At 33.7% G+C, this 20,050-nt stretch overlaps 1 protein-coding gene across 2 annotated transcripts in view; it reads left to right on the forward strand.

Annotated features, from left to right (window-relative positions):
* Ascc3 (activating signal cointegrator 1 complex subunit 3) overlaps positions 1–20,050 on the forward strand; it is a 242,952-nt gene that overhangs the window by 39,550 nt on the left and 183,352 nt on the right. For both annotated transcript variants that reach the window (XM_048353768.1, XM_048353767.1), the window contains exons 9-10: positions 11,371–11,571; positions 11,978–12,118. In XM_048353768.1, the coding sequence (XP_048209725.1) occupies positions 11,371–11,571; positions 11,978–12,118 (342 nt within the window). The remainder of the gene's footprint in view (positions 1–11,370; positions 11,572–11,977; positions 12,119–20,050) is intronic.

The raw sequence follows: 20,050 nt of genomic DNA on the forward strand, positions 1-20,050 counted from the left end.
ACCTATAAAGGGAATATGAGAATGATGCTATTGTTCAATATGCTGACTTCTATCTTGACTTCTTTGAGCTTGCAGCAGTGTTGGAAGCACTTGTGTTGAATATTTCACAGCGATATACTGTTTAATGCACTATAGTACAAAGTTGGTAATATATATTGCTTTTCTACATAAAATCTTTGAAGCTAATTTGTAGTACAAAAACTTGGTTTCTGTCAGGATGGCCATCGTTTTACATGTTAGAGTATTATGTAAAGTATCACTATATGAAACTACAAGAACATGTAAGTCTCAGGTTACCTTCAAAAGTACCTGTCAATTTCAGTGCATTCAGTCTTACTTACCTATTAAAAGCTTTGTTGATAGCATATTTTCTTTTGGGCTTAATGAATATTTAACATGTACAAAATGATCCTCTAAATAGCTTTCCTACCGGGTTACAACAGGAGATGTTAGTCACTTTTAGTTTCCAGCAATTATTTAAATTATATAAAGAGTAATGTTTACTTGTTTTGAAAGGAAGCTATGTAGTTCAAAGTGTAAAATGTCTAGGTTTTATTTGAAGGCAAATGCCATCTATTTTCCCTCCATTAGAATTATTGTAGTGTATCCCAAACTTTTCCAGGATTGCAGTACTGAAATGTCCATTGGGAACACTTGCAAAGAGCTAACTAGGAAAAGGGCACCAGCTGCTCTGGCAAATACTCACTAAACTGCAGAGAAGGTTTTAACTAACATCTGCTTAGCTAGCAGTAAAGTGATAGTACAAAATAACTTTCTTTACAACCTATACTTTATTGATTTTTATAGCAGGAATTACAATAGAGTAGATTAAAAGCTTAAAGATATATTAAGCTGTCCTAGAATGATAATTTTAGAACATGTGAATTCCAGACTCTGAAAATTATATACATTTAACTTGAGGGAATTTCACATTGGTTTTGAAATGGATTTATCCCAGTATATATCTTCTAATTTATATGTGTTGTGGTTACATGTGCATACAACAATAAGCAGAAATATTCAATATGCTTTGTTGCTTTATATGTCCTTATCACTGAACTTTGGAAATGTTTGCAGATTAGTAACCAGGCATCAGTAGTCATTTTATAATCTCAGGATTGATGCAAGACATTGTGCTTAGAGGTACAGAGGTTTAGGACTATAATCCTGCCTGTGAGGAACTTGCTATCCAGTTAGGACTGATGTTAAACTTCAAGCTTTATCATTTATACATTTCACAAAGTGGATCAAGTTTCATAATGCCTCTGGGATTTAGTTTCCTCTTCAGATGTTTTGGTGTTTATATGAATTACCAAATGCAAATATAATTGGTATGTTTTAGTTGATCAGTAAATTTCCATCCTAAAGAGTGCTTATGAAAACTGTTCCTTCTTTCCACATTGATAAATGGGTTTTGCTTTTTATTTGGCCATACTTTGAATCTTTCTGCAAGGCTTTACTGAGAAATAGAAATAATTTGGTACAAGTTAAAACATTTAAGTTAAATATCTAAGTTAGAAAACAAAGACAAAGTTAAGGAACACCTATTTATTTACCTAGTACTATTCTTTTCATTAGGTACCTTTCATTACATTAGTTAATCTGCTTATATAAACTGAATGTAAGTGGTTTAGTAAGGACAAGTTTAAATTTAATCGATGGTGCACATACCAAAGTGTAACCAAGTAAGCGAAAACTGCTTCATTTTATATTCTCAGCTGGCTTTTATATGAAAAGCTTTTGTTTGAAAAGAATAATTATGTAAATTTGTAAAATGTGGACTATAGCAGGGAATCACTTTTTAAAGGATTGTAGTAGATTCTTAAGTTATCACCATAATATCATGTTTTATTACATAACTTTGATGATTTCTTCCTTTTAACATTTTGCTTGTCTTCACATTTTTATTTTCCCAAGAAATGAGCAAACCATTTTTTCCTTACTAAATTTGTCCCTTCTGTTTTGTTTTGTTTCACTTTTATTTGTTTTGTTTTGTTTGTTTTGGTGGCACTGGAGTTTGAACTCAGGGCCTCAGGCTTGGAAAGCTGGAGTTCTTCAATTTGAGCCATACCCCGAGCCCTGATAATTTTGCTACTTATTTTGAATATGACTTTAATGAACTTTTCTGCTGGCCTGGTCTGATGTCTTGGTCCTATAGATCTCAGCCTCCTGACTCTCAAGTATCTCTTCTATTTTGATTCATGTTTTAAATACTTTTTCTTAGTATGCTGTACTTTGTTCTTTCCACAGTAGATTGAGTAAAGTCATTACAAATTAAGAAAATCAGAAAAACTAGTCATTGTGGAGGTGGTATAGTATGTAGACAAAGTTAGGATAGTAGTTCTTGGTCTGATAGTCACTTGATAGATGTCGAGAAATATACTGTTCATGGACTGGGAATATGGCCTAGTGGTATTGTGCTTGCCCCTTATACATGAAGTCCTGGGTTTGAATCCTCAGCACCACATATATAGAAAAAGCCAGAAGTGGCGCTATGGCTCAGGAGCTAGAGTGCTAGTCTTGAGCAGAAAGAAGCCAGGGACAGTGCTCAGGCCCTGAGTTTGGGATCCAGGACTGGCAAAAAGAAAAGAGAGAGGGAGAGGGGAGAGAGAGAGAGAGAAAGAGAAAGAGAATGGGGGGGTGGGGGAGGGGGGAGGGGGAGAGGGGGAGGGGGAGGAGGAGGGGGGGAGAGGGAGAGGGAGAGGGAGAGGGAGAGGGAGAGGGAGAGAGAGAGAGAGAGAGAGAGAGAGAGAGAGAGAGAGAGAGAGAGAGACTGTTCCCTTTCCACTAGTAGTTGAATCTCAAGGGTCCAATCATGGAAATTGTCATTTTGAGAAACTCGCACAACCCTTACCTCAACTAGAGGTAGCAATTACCAAAACATCTGGCATCCAGATGTCCTTAGCCAAGCCTCTCCAGCAATGGATAAGTCAATTGGGTTGTTAGATTTGATCCTTAGATTTTAAGTTCAGATGACATAAATTGCTTCCTCCCCATATTTCTCCCCCCCCCCATGTTTTGTTATTTTTGTTTATTTTTTTGTTTTGCTTTTGTTGATATATCACTTTTTAAAGACAGGCAAAAGCATAATTTCAAAATACAAAACATCTTTTTGAGAGTTAAGAGCTATAACTTTTGAAACACATGTAACTATCAGCACAATGAAAACATGTTGCTGTTACATATGTAACATGTAACTGTCAGCACAATTAAAATGTAGAATCTTAATATTTCCAAGTTTCACACTGCCTTTTTGTATATAACCACTCCTTGCCATGCCTCCTTCCTACAAACTACTGATCAATTCATTTCCCTGAGGGTTTTGACTATTTCAAAATGGCATGTGAATGTCATAGAAGTTATTCACATAGTGCTTATGTATTTAGATTTTTCTTATATAGATATGTAAGTGTGCCACGAATGTTTTAATTTGATTTCTATTACTTAGCATAATGTTTTAGATTCATCCATATCTTTTACTTTATTCCTTTTTTTTTTTTTGGCTTTTCCTGGAGCTTGAACTCAGGGTCTGGGCACTGTCCCTGAGCTTTTTTGCTAAAGGCTAGCCCTGTACCCCTCTATTTCTGTTTTTTATTTGTTTGTTTGTTTATGTGATACTTAGGAATCGAACTCAAGGCTTCATGAACGCTAGGCAAGCACTGTACCACTAAGCCACCTTCCCAGCCCTATTTTATTCCTCTTTATGAGTGAAAATAATTTTATTTTGTGGATATTAGTCTATTTTCTCCTTGAGAGACATTAGATTGTTTCTGGATTTTGGTGATTATGAACTGAACCACTATGAACATTCTTATACAGATTTTTATTTATTTATTTATTTATTTTATTTTTCTTTTTTGGCCAGTCCTGGGGCTTGGACTCAGGGCCTGAGCACTGTCCCTGGCTAGCTCAAGACTAGCACTCTGCCACTTGAGCCACAGCGCCCCTTCCGGCCATTTTCTGTATATGTGGTGCTGGGGAATCGAACCCAGGGCCTCATGTATACGAAGCAAGCACTCTTGCCACTAGGCCATATCCCCAGCCCCAGATTTTTATTTGAGTATATGTTTTCATTTTTCTAAGAATAGGATTGAAGGAGAAAATATATGTAAAACACTCAGTTTTCAAAATGAGTTGACCATTGTATAATTCAATGTGTCAATGTTTGAGTATTCCAGTGACTCCAAATCCTTGTTAGCACTTTGAATTGTCTTTTTAATTTAGACATTCTGCTTAGGTCTGTTATATCTCACTGTGGGTTTTAATTTTCATTTCTTTTTTTTTTTTTTGGCCAGTCCTGGGCCGTGAACTCAGGGCCTGAGCACTGTCCCTGGCTTCTTTTTTGCTCAACGCTAGTACTCTGCCACCTGAGCCAGAGCACCACTTCTGGCCATTTTCTGTATATGTGGTGCTGAGAAATCGAACCCAGGGCCTCGTGTATACGAGGCAAGCACTCTTGCCACCAGGCCATATTCCCAGCCCCTAATTTTCATTTCTTAATGACTGATAAAATTGGTCATAATTTCATGTGCTTGTTATTTTTTATAGATTCTTGTTAAATAATTTGTACAACATTTTAGAATTTATTTCACATTGACATACATTAATAATATGAATTAGCATAGCACTAATGACATAATAACATACATTAATAACAAACTTATAATAATAAATTTATTTTGAATTACTATACATTAATAACATTATCATTGTGATAATTTCAAACATATATGTGTAATGTACTTTGAACATATTTACTCCTTGATATTTGCATTTCTCTTCATTCCCTTGTTTGCATTGTTTGGTAGGTTTCATTATGCTGATTTGAACTCAAGGTCTCATACTTGCTAAACAGGCAGGCACTCTACCACCCCACTCATTTCTTTGTTGCATTGACTGTTTCCAAGATTGGGTCTTGCTTTATATTCAGGCCAGCATAGAGTATGATCTTCCTGTTTGTGTTCCTTTTTTGTTGCAGATGATAGGTGCATGCCACTGTGCCCAACCATTTATTTATTGAGGTGGAATATTATGAACTTAATGTCTGAACTAGCCTTGAATTTTAGTCCTCTGATCTCTGCCTCTGAAATTGATAGGATTATGTGTGCAAGTCATCATGCCCAGCATATTTTCTGTCTTTTAATCATCACATATTTTATTTCTTATCATCTGTGTTGACTAATACCTTCAGGATGTTCACTACAAGTGATTTTGTTTATACTGTTTTTCTACCATTGATGGGTGGTGCACAGGGCTAGCTCTATGTCATTTCTACCATTGATGGGTTTGTGATGGATGGATGGATGGATGGATTTTTTTTTTTATCAGTCGTGGGGCTTGAACTCTGAGCCTGGATGCTGTCCCTGAAATCAGCTCAAGGTTAGTACTCTACCACTTTGAGCCACAGCACTATTCTGCTTTTCTGGTGGTTAATTGGAAATAGGAGTCTCATGGACTTAGCTGCCCAGGCTGGCTTTGAACCACAATCCTCAGATCTCAGCATCCTGAATAGCTAGGTTTATAGGTGTGAGCCACTGGCGCCCAGCTTTATGTCAGAGTATATTTTGTTGCTTCTTATTTTCCTTTTGTTTATAAATATATAATATATACATTTTGAAATTTCCCTCTGATTGTAATTTTATTGTAAAACTTACAGTACACTTCTCTTTTAAAATAGTGGAATATTTATCACTAGTGGAAATAGTTTCTTTGACAGTTCTACTGAGGATTCTTTTTTTTTTTTTTTTTCCAGTCCTGGGCCTTGGATCAGGGCCTGAGCACTGTCCCTGGCTTCTTCCCGCTCAAGGCTAGCACTCTGCCACCTGAGCCACAGCGCCCCTTCTGGCCGTTTTCCATATATGTGGTGCTGGGGAATCGAACTGAGAGGCCATATTTTCCCAGCCCTGAGGATTCTTTAATAAGGAAATTTTCTTGCTGAGGAAATACCTGGTTTAAAATTATACTTTTGCTTCACTTAATTATTTTTCAAAGTTTAAGTCTTATGTATTATAATGTTTTAAATTAATGAATTATTCCATCAATCAACATCTGAAACATTTTATATCTTATAGATTTGGTCATATAGATGCCTAATTCTTTGCCCTTTTTGAAGATTTTGAACAAACTAGTAAAAGAATATTAAGGGTTAAAACCAATGCAAAACCACTTATTATCACAAATACCGGCCAAAAAACACACACAAAAAAATGACATTTCCATGTGGAACTAAACCGAACTTGACAGAGACTATTGCTTACATTTTATTGTCGTTATTAGAAGCACAGCTGTTTATTAGATGTTAGATCCTACAATTTGGACCAACCAAGTTGTTTTTAATACAAATAATTTTAAGCTACAACACTTTAATGTCATCCTAAAAGTAGGTATCACACACACACACACATTTTGAGTACATCTCTCTTAAAAAAATTTAACTTGATAGAAAATACCTAATTCTTAGCCTTCACGTGTATTTCTTCTTTAAAACTGAGTTTACAGAATAACCCTGATAATGTGTAACTATCCCTCAGTTATGGTTATTCTAATAGAAAAAAAAAAAAACCCCAACCAACCCACAGTCAATCAAATTGTTTACTCTCATCTTCTGTATGGTGACTTTCACTATTGGCACAGCCTTTAAGTGAAAGTATTTCAGAGTGACATTGGACATGTTAACTAATTACTAAAAATGTGCTGATGGAAAAGCCAAGAGAGGTTATCAGTGAAGACTATTTTGATTGGGAGACAGAGTTTTATTATATAAAAATCTGTTTTTGTTTTCATTTCCTTTGTCTTGTTTGTTCATTTATCTGTCTTTGGGAGGTTTTGGAGAGCACAGAAATGGTGGAACATAGGGTGCAAAAATTCAGCAGTAATACTCATTAGACCCTATGTTGAAAATGACTATACAACTTGTGGGCCGTCCCACAATGGGAGGGAAAAACTGGTGTATTGGGAGACTCTTTATCATTGATTAAATTTTACTATTTGTATTGAGTTCTTAATTTTTTCTATTTTCTAGATTTAATTTTGATAGAACACTTCTAGAAATTTCTATAATATTTCTAGAAATCTGTCCATTTCATGTAGATTTTCTAATTTACTACAATGCAAGTTTTCAAAACAGCCCCTAGTGTTGTACTTTATTTTAGATGTATCTCTTTGTAATATGCCATTTTGACTCACTTCTATTAAGTTAAATCTTCTCTTTCTTTTATTTGGGTTTTGGTAGGCTTTGTCACCCTAAATGTAATGATCTGTCAACTTTGTTTTCAAGCTCTTATATTCTTTCTTGTCTATTAATGAGGGAGGCTTTTCACTGAAATTTTTAAGTTAATCAGTTTTCGTTTCCAAGGTATTTGCTTATTCCTTTTTCATAACTTCTCCTTTTATTTAAAAAATTCCATTCATTTATATGAATATAAAAAGGAGTTTTACTGTGATATTTACATCATGCATATCTTGTGCTTTGGTTAAATTTACCCTATATATTACTCCTTTTAAACTACTCTTTGGTTTTCTTTTTAAATAATTTTGTATCATTTTTATACATAGATATAATGTACTAATCTTTTCTCTTTACTGAATTTGTCATTCATATTTCATTGTGTCTTTTACTTTTTTTTAGTACATTTCTTGTCAAACTTTTTAATCTCCTCTTTCAGTTTTCTCCCACCTCCCTCCCCTCCCACGGGTTTCTTTCCCACCCTCTCCTGAGATGTACAATTGGTTTATAGCATATTGTCTTGTAATTATTGCTGTTGCATTGCTTTTTACTCTTCATTCTCCATTTCCGTCTTCCCCTTACCTAGTTCCAATAAATGTACATGCAATACCTATGATAATCAAGCCCATAGTTTGATACTCAGCCCAGGCTAAAAGAGAAAAATAAATAAAGAAAAAACCCTTTCTACTTAATTTACTTCATCTTAATTATCTCATCTTGCAATAGCTTACAAATGCAATTTCAAGGTTACTGAGCCCTCTAGTGATCTTCCCCAAAACTGCTTTTCGGTTGGGGTCTTAGCACATTGCTTGTGGTTTTATCAACAAGTTTATTGGTGAATATCTTTCCATTCATTTTTCTAAGTTCAGCATTTTTTTTTAAAGTAAACTTGTTTAAGATCAGTGATGCACAACTTGGGCGGTTTAATTAGTAAGCTTTTGTCGCATTTAAAGATAACTTGATGTCTATATTCAGCACATTCTGTGGGTAGTAATTCATATGTGTGCAACAGTATTATACACATTTTTAGGATTTCTTGAAATGAATGTGGAGCTATTAATTGAATGCAAGATGAATCATCAAATAATAGTATTTTAAACGGGAAGTTTATGGGTAATTTTGAGCTTAAGCAAATAATTTAGGTCCTAACTTAGCCAAAATATTTTACCAATGTGAACATGGGTGAGATATTTAGCTTCCTTGGAGCTCAGTTTCCACTGACAAGTACCTCACTTAGGATTTCTAAAAAAGAAAATTGTAGATGAGTTTTATTCAACCAAACTTTTTTCTTACTATAATTTACACCTCAGTCTTTTTTTCTCAGAAGAGCCATTTATTGTTTCTAAAGTATTATGCCTCGCCCTGCGGCATATAAAATGGGATTGTTTTATACATCTCCCCTGCTTAAAATGGATCTTTAATAGGTAACTGCTTCTTTTTCGTGCTCATGGTGATATCCCCAGAAGGTGAACTAGTCTCTGGTGTCCATACAGTAAATCATTAAGTACATGAAGAAAAGACTAGCTCCCTCAGTACAGAATACATGGCTCTTTGCTGTTTGGTTTAATCTAGTTTTCTATTTTCATCTTCTCTGTCATGGCTTTTTCATATATGATTGTACAACTACCATTCAGTGATTCCAGGTGCTTTTTGCTTGTGTACACACAAGCTTGTGTGTGTGTGTGTGTGTGTGTGTGTGTGTGAATAGAATTGCATTATTGTCCAGTCTGGCCCCCATCTTAATGCTTCTGCCTCCCAAATGAGTGGATTACAGGCATGCTCCACCAAGCCTTGACTGTAGGTAGTTTTGGTTTTTATTTTTTTCTAGTAGTCTGCTTCTTCCACCTAAAACAGAAGTGGGGAGGGGACCTTTTCTCTGCCAAGGGCTATTTGAGTCTTTATTCCGTCATTCATGAGCCACATAGAATTATCAATATAATCATCCAAGGACTTTTAACAAGAAGCAAAAATATAATTTTTCTTATTGAAAGTGAAATATGCCTCAAGGTCCCATTTGCCATTGCATTTTGCATTTTTAAAGAAAAACTGTTCTCTAACCGGGATTGTAACAAAAGTGTCAACACTATTTCCAAGTTGAAAGTATGTGGTACACACATACACACACAGAGAAGCATATATTTGTACATATGCATATACATGTATATACATGTACATAAGTTTTATCTAGCATTCAATTTTTTGTTAAAAGATGTAGTTATTTGCAAAACTAAAAAGGAAAAAGAAAGCTGAATATAGATTTTCCCCCTGAACTGCTACATATTTTGATTAGATTGAGTTTATTGTTTTAAGGAGGATATTATAGTGAGGTACATGTCTTTTTAAGATTTTCCCTCTCATTTAATTAAAATTCTTTTTGCAAATAGTGAGCATAAAATTATTCAATAAAAATTTATTTAGCAGTATATTATGTTCCTGACAATTGATCAGGTTCTGGGGCAATATAAAGAGTAATAAAACATAGTCTTTGGTTTCAATCCAGTGGGCCAAATATAAAGAAATTGTCTCAGTATTTATGGTTGGAGGTTGCAATGATAGTGTATAATAGAGTGCTGTTTGAATGTGTAGTGGCTTGAAATTTTGCAAGCAAGCTGAATATTAAGCCCATGATGAGTGCAAGTAAGAAAAAAAGTTAAAAACTTTAAGGTATAATCATATAATAAATATGTATATCTAAGGTGGTAATTTTAAAATATCAAACTATCAACACATTTCACACACTGATCATACAACCTCCCAAAAGGCCATATTTGCCCTTTTGCAGTCTTTTCTATTCATCCCTGATCCTACTAGTCCCCATTCCTATGCATCACATAATCTGAAATCTTTCGTCTTGGTAGGCTATTTTGCATATTCTACATTTGTAAATTCATTCAGCTATACAGTATATACTTTTCTTTAGTCTTTATCATTATTTTGAAGTATATCTATGTCAATAAATATCTCAATAATTAATTTCTTTTTGCTGCATAATGTGCCATTGTATTAGTGTACATTTTGTTTCTCCTTTAGTGGGTAGATATTTTATTCTTATTTTCCACTATACAGCTGCTGTGAACATTTGTGTACAATTTTTTGCGTGTATTTTTACTTTTTTTTTCCTTTAACCCTGACTATGGCTGCATCATATGTAGAGTCCTTTTAACTGTTGAGTGCCTGCCTACAATGCCTAAGGCCCTTAATTTGATCCCCAGGACCACTCCCAAAAAGTGAAATATATTAATAGGACTCCATAGTATTATGTGAGAGTTAAATGAGGACATATTCTGAGTGCCATGTGAACTCTGTAAAGTGTATCTGTATATGTTACTCCTTCTTTTAATAAATAAAGCTTTTTATCTGAAAAAGTATTGACATTTTTTTCTTTTCTTTTTTTTTTTTTGCCAGTCCTGGGCCTTGAACTCAGGGCTTGAGCACTGTCCCTGGCTTCTTCTTCTTCTTTTTTTTTTTTTTCTCAAGGCTAGCATTCTTCCACTTGAGCCACAGTGCCACTTCCGGCCTTTTTCTATATATGTGGTGCTGAGGAATCGAACCCAGGGCTTCCTGTATACGAGTTAAGTACTCTTGCCACTAGGCCATATTCCCAGCCCCTATTGACAATTTTTTCAAAACGTTGATTTATATCCACAAAGTTTCTTGTTTGTTCTTACTTAGGTTTTTTGGAGAGAGGGTCTCATTATGTAGTCTAAGTTGGCCTTGAACCTGCAATCTTCCTGCATTGGCCTTCTGAGTGCTAGGATTATAAGCACATACCACTATCTTTTTTGTTCTTTCTAGTTTTCTTTGGTGTAGTCTCAATAATCTAGAATGTCATTATGAAATTAGCAAGTTAAATTTTAAAAGATTTCTGTTTTCTTTTCATATATTATTATCATTATTTTGTACATAAGAATTACATATAAAGATGCAGATATAGTCTTGCATTTTTCATACTTAGTCATAATTTCCAAATGCATTAGATTCAGGCCAGAGTTGTACTTGTTTTTCAGCTGCACATACTTTAAAGTATTGGACACATTGAAATACAGGACAGTCTCTTTTTTAGTGAAAGAGAGTTAATGTTCACATTCAATATTTTTGTATTATTATTCTCATTTATAATGAATTGTGCTATTTTCTTTCTTTAGATTGGACAATTAGCTTTTAAAGGAATGAAGAGACTCAATAGAATCCAGTCAATAGTGTTTGAAACTGCCTACAACACCAATGAGAACATGCTGATTTGTGCCCCTACTGGAGCTGGAAAGACCAACATTGCAATGTTGACAGTTTTGCATGAAATTCGCCAACATTACCAACAAGGTGTTATTAAAAAAAATGAATTTAAGGTGGGAAAATATCAGAATAAAAGCTTTTTGAAATTTAAAAGTTAAAATGAACTTGTAGTTATATGACATCTGGAAATTCCTAAAGGTAATTATTGTATTTAAAGTCGTGTTAGAAATGCTGCTTCATTACTACTGAGGCAATCCCTATTTGCTGTGAAAATCCTATCACCCACAACAAAAGGTATGGAATCCGGTTAACTTTGAAGCAACTTCACAGTAATAAGTTTGTGTAAATAATTTCCATTACCCAAAAAGATAAGTACTGTTCATGTATCATTATTAACATTATTTATAGGAAGTATCTAGAAACATATTTCACAACAAATTATGACTTTTATTGGCTACTTTGAGACAAATGACATTGTAGCTTTTGCTCATTCATCAAGCCAGTGTTCCTTTGGCACAGATTGTATATGTCGCTCCAATGAAAGCCTTGGCAGCTGAAATGACAAATTACTTCAGCAAACGTCTAGAACCACTGGGCATCGTGGTGAAAGAATTGACTGGTGATATGCAATTGTCAAAAAATGAAATTTTACGAACTCAGGTATGTTATTTATGTAGTTTCTTGTTGAATATTTTTGCTTTTTACAGGTAATTGTGTAAGTTATTAGACTGTTGCATAAGAATATATGATATATTACAAATGTAATGTAAGGCTCTTTTCTATTTGTAACAATATTACCTCTACTATAAAAGTTTTGCTGATACTTTCTTTTATGTTATCTTTTCAGACTTCTATGGTGCTTACTGTATTTTGAATAATTTTAGGATTCAAGCATACATTTTGAATCTGTTGACAGTAAATGTTGTCTTAAAACAGCAGGGAGTAAGACTAAAGATGGTAGTTGAATTTTATGAATAGGGAAAATGTAGGTCTTGAAATAATTCCATTAGGACCCTAAGCTATTTTATAAAGATAATTTACCAAAATGAAAGAATAAAAGGTTTTAATCATTCTGTATCAACTGAGAACTTATTAAATTATGCACTCTATATGGCACTATGTATTAGATAAGATGAATGACAGTAGAGACACTTATAACTCCTGCCTTCAGAGATCTTACCTTTTGACCAAGTAGGAAAAAATGCATTAGAGCTACAATCAAATTATTATCAATTAATTGGAGCAATATGTATATAAGGTGATGTTTAAAAACTAAAATAATGATGAACAAATATTAATGGGATAATTCATAAGAACTTGATATAGGAATTATGCTACAACTTGTAGTATAGAATGACCATTGATTTAAATGTGATTGGAAAGTGAACTGCCTTTCTAGGTCTGACTAGAAAATGTCCCACAAACTTGGTATCTTAAAGCATCAGTCTTAAGTGTCCCAGTTTTGGAGTTTAGAAGTTGGCAATTGTGGTGTTGACATTGTATTTCTTCTGGAGATCTCCTTGTTTCCTTGCTGTGCTAATGGCTGATGTCAGCCCTTGGCTTCTATACCTTTCACTGCAATCCTTCCTTTTCAGAGATTCCTTACCATAATTTAAGTGCAAGGGCTCATTTTTAAAACAAAGTCACACAGACTGAATGTTTACAATGTCCTCTCCACAATTCATATAAACCCTAACCCACAATATAATATTATTCAGTATTATTCAGAAGTGTGATTTTAATGGCAATTTGAGGTTAGATTGGATCAGGAGGATGGAATCTTTGTGATGGAATTGATACTCGTAGAAAAAGCAGATGATATCTTCCTCCCCCCAGCCCTTTCTATCTTTCTCTTTTCCCTTCTTCATTACTTCTTTGTCTCCCTCTAATTCATCCCATCACTGAGAAAAGTCCTTGTCAGCACATAGTAAAAGGTGGCAATGTAGAAGTAATAAAGCTGCCAAGAAACATGAGATAGTAAATGTTTGCAGTATGATACTGTGTTTCTCAGTCTCTATCTGTTAGAAATATCTCTCTTATTTAAGCCTACCATGCCATGGTATTTTGCAGTAGTAGCATAAGAATTGGCATAAGACAAGCACAATTGCACAATTTTAGGCTGAACATGTCTTGCAGGAGAAGAGCATTGTTCAATTATGTCAAATTATCTGAAACATGATGAAGATGGAAATAAATATATTTTAGAGTTAATAAGAATTGTGTCTTATAATCCACACTTACATTAATTTTACTGGTTATTCTCAAGTTTTCCTTTCATAGGACTTCTTGAAAAAAAATCAGATCATAGGATTTACATATACAAGCATGTTCATTGCAGGATTTATTTTTAATATAACAAAAGGATTAGGGAGAAATTAAATTTCTATGACTAGAAGTTCATATCATCACTTTGTTCTGCTATTAGTGAATTTATAAGTGCTATAATTCAAGAACATTCATTTTCTTTTACTAGTAGTGTATTCAGGAAGTGTATTTTAAAATATAATTTTACTTGCAAACTTTTTTGCAAGTATCTGCATCTTTTCTTACAAAGTCTTTGTAGAATCTTATTCTGAATTTGTTTTTTTCAAAAAGCAGTAGTTATGTTTACTATAATTGAATGCAAAATGGCCCTTTCTTTTGTTAATTTCTTAAAGACTAGCCTGGGCAGAAAAGGCCACAAGACTCTATCTCCAATTAACCTCCAAGATACCTGGAAGTGGAGCTGTGGCTTAAGTAGTAGAGCACTAGTGTTGAGTGAAAAGAGAGATAGAGAAGGGGGCAGGGAGAGGAGCATATATATTAAATTTAAATTGGCACTTGACAAAATACCTTTATTCAAAGTAAAATTTTATAAAATTGAAACCATTCTAGAATATCTGAGACCGAACCTATAATATATTGCCTAAAGAAAGGGAATTTGCATCCTACATGTACAGGGAATCCTAGGAAAGATGAGGAAATGCTAAAGATAGTTTATTCCTCTTCCTCTTTTCATGCTGGCCCATCTAACATTAAGGTTGTTGCTGTTAATAGTAAGTTACTGTACCATGAACATTCTGGTCCTCCCATGTCCACTATTCTGCTGCATCCCTCTACTTACTCTTTCTGAACATTAAGACACTAATTGTTCTCATTGGTCTACAGCAGCAGCTCTTGAAATGGTTTAATGTGTCCAGAATTTTCTGAAATGAATTCAGAGGGCTGTATGACATTTAGAACTGCTTTTTAAAAGAATGTTTTCATATTGTTTTCCTTCATTTGTCTTACAAGGATACAGTAGGGCTTTTATACAAGTATGCAGTGGAGCTTTTCCACAGAATACAGAGAATGAGAGCTTGGTATTCTTACATTGAAAAAAAAAATGTGCAAAGGAGTTCCGAAGCCAAAATATTTAGAAACCAGCACTATAGAGAGAAGGTTCTTACCTTGTACTGTAGACACACTGATATTTGCAGACACATGGCTACAATGAACCCAGTATTGAAGAAAAATCATAGATGCTCAGAATCTATAGTATTCAGTGCTACACTGCGATGCTTGATTGATTTTTCCCATAAAATCTCCCAACTTCTGTAAAACATATGCCTCCTTTTCAACAAATCTGAAATTTTTACTTTATCATTTAAATTAAGCGTATTAAGTTTTGCCTTGCTCTGGGGCACCATTTGTTTTGTAGGAGGCAAAATTTTACAAAATTAAAGGCAAGCAAACATTCAGCATATCTCACAATGATTTATATACAACTCATGGTAACACAGGGCTGACTTGAGAGCTTCTCCATATCAACTGAGCTCATAATGTATGTGCAGGAATTTAGCATTTTTTACTTTTGAAATTTGTTTTGAAATTAGGTCAAATCCTGTGTAATAAATCCAAAAAATAAAGCAAGCTTACTGTATACAACATTGGAGTCTAAAGAATCCAATCTGGTTCTTAACTTATCTTCAAACTGCTTCTCAATATAAACTCCAGTCCATTTTTTGCTTTTTCTCATTAGTAACTTTCTTCATGTGTTTTCTCCTTTTCGTATTATTTTTCTTCATTCATTTGTCCAGGTCTTACTTATTATCTAAAACCTTGGTGTGTATTTTATTCTTCTCTTGCCTATATAGTGTCCTACAGCACTGTGCATTTGTATTAATAAAATAATGCCTTGTGCACAAAGTCTTTTCTTTTGATTCTTATGTAGACTTATAAATCTTGATGACTATATCAAATAAAATTTTGATTGCTGCATGTTACCGAAGAGAATAGGAGAATGTCTATATGAAAACTAGTAAAATGACACTGTATGCCAGGATCCAGTCACTTACACATATGCTAACTGAATATATGTTTCCTTCTTTTAATTGCACAAAAACCTTACTGGGTTATGTCTTTATTTTACAAATACAGAAAGCAAAACTTACCAAGTCTTTCTGTTTTTATGTATTTTTAAAAAGTTGATTAATGTCTTTTCTTTTCCTCATTTGTATTTTGTTGGATATATACTATCTACTTTGTTAGTTTTTTGACAGGGTGAGGGCAGGATACTTGCTCTTGGACTCAGTAAGTGTTTATAAATTGAGTATTGTGCTTCTCTTTATTCCCTGCTGGTGTGTCCCTAACACCAGTTAATTTTTGATAAAATTGAAGCTGTTTTTACTGACTTTTTACATTGTCCTTCTGTTCATTCTTATATATTCTCACAATTAAATAGACCACTGCTGCCACAGCTTTTGAGATTGGACGATATAGAACAGAAAGCAGAAATAATTGCAGACATGGAAATAAATATATATTCAACTTTCATTGTGGAAGTTTTAATTTCCTGCTTTCCATATTTTTTACAACTGTTAATATTTAACAACTTGTAAATATTTGTTCTCAGTATGCTCTAGGAAAATAAAAGTTTAATAAAAATTTAAGTCCAATTATATTAAATATTTTAAACTTATTCTCTAACTTTCTGAGTATGGATAGTGTATCTTTTTAAATTTTAAATATAGAAGGGAAATTAATTTCCTTTGTAAATTTTCTGTCTTACTGCTCCGATCATTATCATTTCCTTGCTCATAAACTTTCATTGGTTCTTTATTGCTTATTGAATTAAGTCAACCTGCCTAGCTTGTTAAGAATCTTGTATAAATTAAGTATAATAGGTGATAGGTTTCATTTTATACTTCACTAGGGATTGCTAGGTCCTGCATCAATTATGATTTTATTGAGGTTTGAATGTGAAGTTTCCCTTTACAAGATAGATTATATAATCCTAAAGTTTACTCTCAGAAGAAATAGTCATATAGAGAAAAATGTCTTCTTGGTGTTCAGCTAAAAGGCACTGTTTGAAGACTTTGAAAAACTCTTGTTTTTCTTTGACTGAAACTTCCATTTAAGTCAGGCACCTGTGGTACATACCTGTAATCCTAGCTACTCAGAGGGTTGAGCTCTGAGAATTGTGGTTCAAAGCCAGCTCAGGCAGGAAAGTCTCTGTGACTTATCTCTAATTAGCTACCAATAAAAGTTGGAAATGGGGCTGTGGATGAAGAGGTAGAGCCCTATCCTTGAGCAAAAAGAAGCCTGGACAGTTCAAGCTGGACAACCAGCACCAAAACAAACTAACAAAAAATTTCTATCTAATTTTCCATTTTTTTTTTTTTTTTTTGCCAGTCCTGGGCCTTGGACTCAGGGCCTGAGCACTGTCCCTGGCTTCCTTTTGCTCAAGGCTAGCACTCTGCCACTTGAGCCACAGCGCCACTTCTGGCCGTTTTCTGTATATGTGGTGCTGGGGAATCGAACCCAGGGCTTCATGTATACAAGGCAAGCTCTCTTGCCACTAGGCCATATCCCCAGCCCCAATTTTCCAATTTTTTAATTCTACATTACCCATTAATTTCAGACTTTTCACCTAAATTTATCTCTTATGAAGAATGCTAATATTTGCTGCATTTCTCCATACTTTCATTGAACAGTGTTCTTTTGAACCTCAGTGAAAACACAAGTTAAATACTTTACAGTAATCTCTCCAGCTTTGACAATCTCTCCATGTCGAAGCAAGGCATTTGCTCTAAGTTCCAGAATTGTTCTTCCATTTATCCAGGCTTTTGTTGGTTCATTTGTTTCTGGATTTCTGTTTTGGTTGGGGATAGAAGGGCATTATTCTGATTTCTTGGGTCTCAGAAACAGCTGTGGAATTTGTTTGGGAGGTTGAGAAAGGGTTTTGTATTTGCTAGGCAGATGCTCTACCTCCTAAGCAATGCCCCTCTTCCTAGGATTTGCTTTCAATCAGAATAACTGACAACAATGATATCTTAATGGTATGTCTTGAATATTTAATTTTTAAATGACTGCACAAATGTAATGTATTTTTAGTGGCGGAAATTATTTTTCAGCCCTTTATTAATGTAAACATTCTCTGTTTTTCCATTTGCAATTCCAACTTAATGTAATTAAACATTTCATATAATAACAAACATGAAGTTTATAAACCTTTTTATTGAGAGAGATCTAAAATTTCCAAATAAAATCTGAAATGTGTAAGTTGTGATCTCTTAAGGGGCCTAATCACATATTAATACATAATGACTTAGAAGTTAATTAGTTTTAATATTTTCTGATGAAATGTGCTACTAGGTAGGATAATCATTTCCAGTATAGAAAACCTGCTATTAAGAAATAAAAGTTCTATTTTGAAGAATGTTTGTTTTCGGCACTAATATTAACGAATTACAGATTACTTAGTAATAATGAAATATTATCATTTTTAATTTTTTCAGGGTTCAGTCGTTATTTATAATACATTAAAATATTTTCAGTACAAAATCCACTCTTGCTTATAAAATTTTAAATCTTTGTTCTCAATAAATTTGGGTTGGAAGGCAAAAGAGAAATATAATTTATGATGCATAAAATTTGGGCAGATGAGGACAAATTATTGTTACATAAAAGATTTTTAATCATCATTGATCCCACTTTAAAATTAACAACACTTACCTATTTGATGAGTATTGTTTAATGAGAGACGATCTCCTAATATTACGGGAGTAACTTTTGTATTTTTTTTTGCTTTATATTAACATTATGTTAGGTTTTATGCTAGTATATGATTGTTTTCATATGGGTTTTAACAAAAATAACTAACCAGAATATTTGTTTTTGTATTTATTTTAATTCTAGTATTGGGACTTCAATTCCGAGTCTCATACTTTCCTTTTGCTTCTTTTGCTCAAGGTTTGTGCACTCTTTTTTTTTTTTGCCAGTCCTGGGGTTTGGTCTCAGAGTCTGAGCACTGTCCCTGGCTTCTTTTTGCTCAAGTCTAGCACTCTGCCACTTGAGCCACAGCGCCACTTCTGGCCATTTTCTGTATATGTGGTGCTGGGGAATTGAACCCAGGGCTTCATGTATAAGAGGCGAACACTCTTGCCACTAGGCCATATCCCCAGCCCTGTGCACTATCTCTTAAACTATGCTCTTAAACTAACTGTGTTTTGGGGTTTTTTTTTCTCCCCCTGATGAATTAGAAATAAGAGAAGAGTCTCATAGACTTTTTCTGCTCAGACTGGCTTAAAACTGTGATCCTCAGATCACAATCTCCTGAGTAACTAGTATTGCAGGCATAAACCACAAGTACCTTGTAGAAATTTTATTTTTAAATGAATTCAAGGGCCTTTTTGTTAATTTATGTTAATCGGAGACAATGCATCAATAAAAACAAAAAGAGAAATCAATAGGAGGAATTAAATTTTCTGCTTTCTTTGTAAAAAGTTAGTGAGCTTTTGTTGGAAAAATAAAATATTTATGTATTTATAAAAGTAATTTAGTTTTCCTAGACACAATGAAATGAAAATAAAAATGTCATGTATCTATTATTCTCAGCCTAGATCTTATTGTTTCTTATTAAAATTCTAAAGATTGTTACTAGTACATTATAAGAGAGATGCTTATTACCAGATATGCATATCGTCTTGATAAAATAACTTAATTTGTCCTTAGAAGTATGACACGGATTAAAGTGTAGCAAGTAGGCTATATGTGTGGTCTTTCATAACTGAAAAGCACTTAAAATGAGTCATATTTTTGTTTCCTTTGCAATTGATGAAAGATGCAAAAAATGCAAATTTTTGAAAAGCTAATTATTCTTGCTAAGTACTAGATCTCAGCTCTTAGCTCTCTTTTGTAACTGTTATCTTATTGCTATTAAAATTCAGCCTATAAAATACAGCTTAACACATAAGTAAACACATAAGTAAAGATTTTGACACTTAATGACGTAGAAAAGATGAAGATGCCAAATACCTTTAGTATTCTTCCATTATATTATCAAATCACTTAGAAATATTTGTCAAAGAGTAATTTATAGGTCTCTTATTTTTTAATAATTCAGTTGTGATTATTTTACCTTGAACAAGAAAATTAGTAAAAGAGAAACTATCACCCATGATATTTCATGAGAATATTTTTTGCAGAATGTTTGTACATCACCTCTTCTTAGGATAAAATATACTCAGTCAACACCAAATTCCTCTTGATTTTATCTTCTAAGTATTTTCCCCAAATCATCTTATGTCCTTCCATCCTCAGCATCATGCCTGGACTTACCATGTTTAATTC

Source organism: Perognathus longimembris, chromosome 9 (assembly GCF_023159225.1).
Source record: "Perognathus longimembris pacificus isolate PPM17 chromosome 9, ASM2315922v1, whole genome shotgun sequence".
NCBI lineage: Eukaryota > Metazoa > Chordata > Mammalia > Rodentia > Heteromyidae > Perognathus > Perognathus longimembris.